The sequence below is a fragment of the Pundamilia nyererei genome, unplaced genomic scaffold, assembly GCF_000239375.1.
Source record: "Pundamilia nyererei isolate P.nyererei 1_Seehausen unplaced genomic scaffold, PunNye1.0 scaffold00037, whole genome shotgun sequence".
In the NCBI taxonomy this organism is placed as follows: domain Eukaryota; kingdom Metazoa; phylum Chordata; class Actinopteri; order Cichliformes; family Cichlidae; genus Pundamilia; species Pundamilia nyererei.
In genome coordinates this window covers 4,411,115-4,412,132 of record NW_005187438.1, presented here as the reverse complement: position 1 = coordinate 4,412,132, position 1,018 = coordinate 4,411,115, and the positions used below count along the sequence as shown (strand labels likewise).

General features: G+C 36.6%; 1 protein-coding gene across 1 annotated transcript in view; it reads left to right on the top strand.

The window, feature by feature from the left end:
• Window positions 1-531: 531 nt before the first annotated feature.
• The window catches only part of LOC102199820 (ADP-ribosyl cyclase/cyclic ADP-ribose hydrolase 1-like), a gene marked incomplete at its 5' end in the record, with an annotated part of 4,243 nt that continues 3,756 nt past the window's right edge, over window positions 532-1,018 (top strand). The window contains 2 exons of the mRNA XM_005730517.1: window positions 532-658; window positions 755-893. Coding sequence (XP_005730574.1) covers window positions 532-658; window positions 755-893 — 266 coding nt within the window. The remainder of the gene's footprint in view (window positions 659-754; window positions 894-1,018) is intronic.

Genomic DNA, 1,018 nt, shown 5'->3' with positions numbered 1-1,018 from the left:
AAATGATGAATGAGTAATTAATGAATGTGTACATGTGCACTTGCATCTTTGCATGTTTAAGCATTTTTGGCAAATACAGCACTAACTGCATTTGAACTCATGAAGTGGCAAGGCTGCTTTGCTTAACAGCAGGATTGGTATTATAGTCAGTGATTGATCTGCTGATGTCTGCTCAGCTGGTTTTCATGTCATTAGTATCAAAAATGATGTATACCACTGCACCTATAGTACCTAGACGGAGATGTGAACTATGAACATATCTGTCAGGTGTTTTTGCCTGTTTCCTTCTGGGATATTTGAATTTTGCTTTAAAAGAAAAAAAGTTACAAAGTGCTTCACTAAAAACATGACATTAAGAAGTGCACAGTCAGTGTCCAGAGTCTAACCCCATGGCAATTTCCCTGCCATAAACTGCCATAAACAACAAATATATAAGAGTTATGTAAACGCGATACAATATTTTGCATATTTAGCATTTCTTTAAAAGAAAATACACCTAAACATTAAAAAACGTTATTTATTTATTTTTAGATATGACTGTCAAAGGCTATGGGTTGCATTTGAGCAGGCCTATGTGAACAAGGATCCATGTAACGTTCCAGTGCAAGCTTATGATCCTCTGATTGCCGCAGCCCCCTTCAAACCTCAGTGCAACAAAGTAATAATCAATGATTACACCATCTCAATCATCTCATCTCTCACAATCATTCATGATCTGTTTAACAATACATAAATATCTGTGTTTGTGGGTTAGATGATGTTCTGGAGCAAAACCAAGGTTGTGGTCCATGGTTTCACTGAGAAGAGAAAAGATTGTTTTGTCACTTTGGAGGACACTGTGTTGGGATATGCCCTGAATGGTCTGACCTGGTGTGGAAAAAAAGGCAGCAACGGTAACACTCTCAAAGCAGTAGATAAGAATCACAGTTTATTATTTAAGCGCTATAAAAATCTAGACACCGGCAAAAGAGCACTGACAGTTGTTTATATAAATCATGCTAGAATCTAAAAATATATG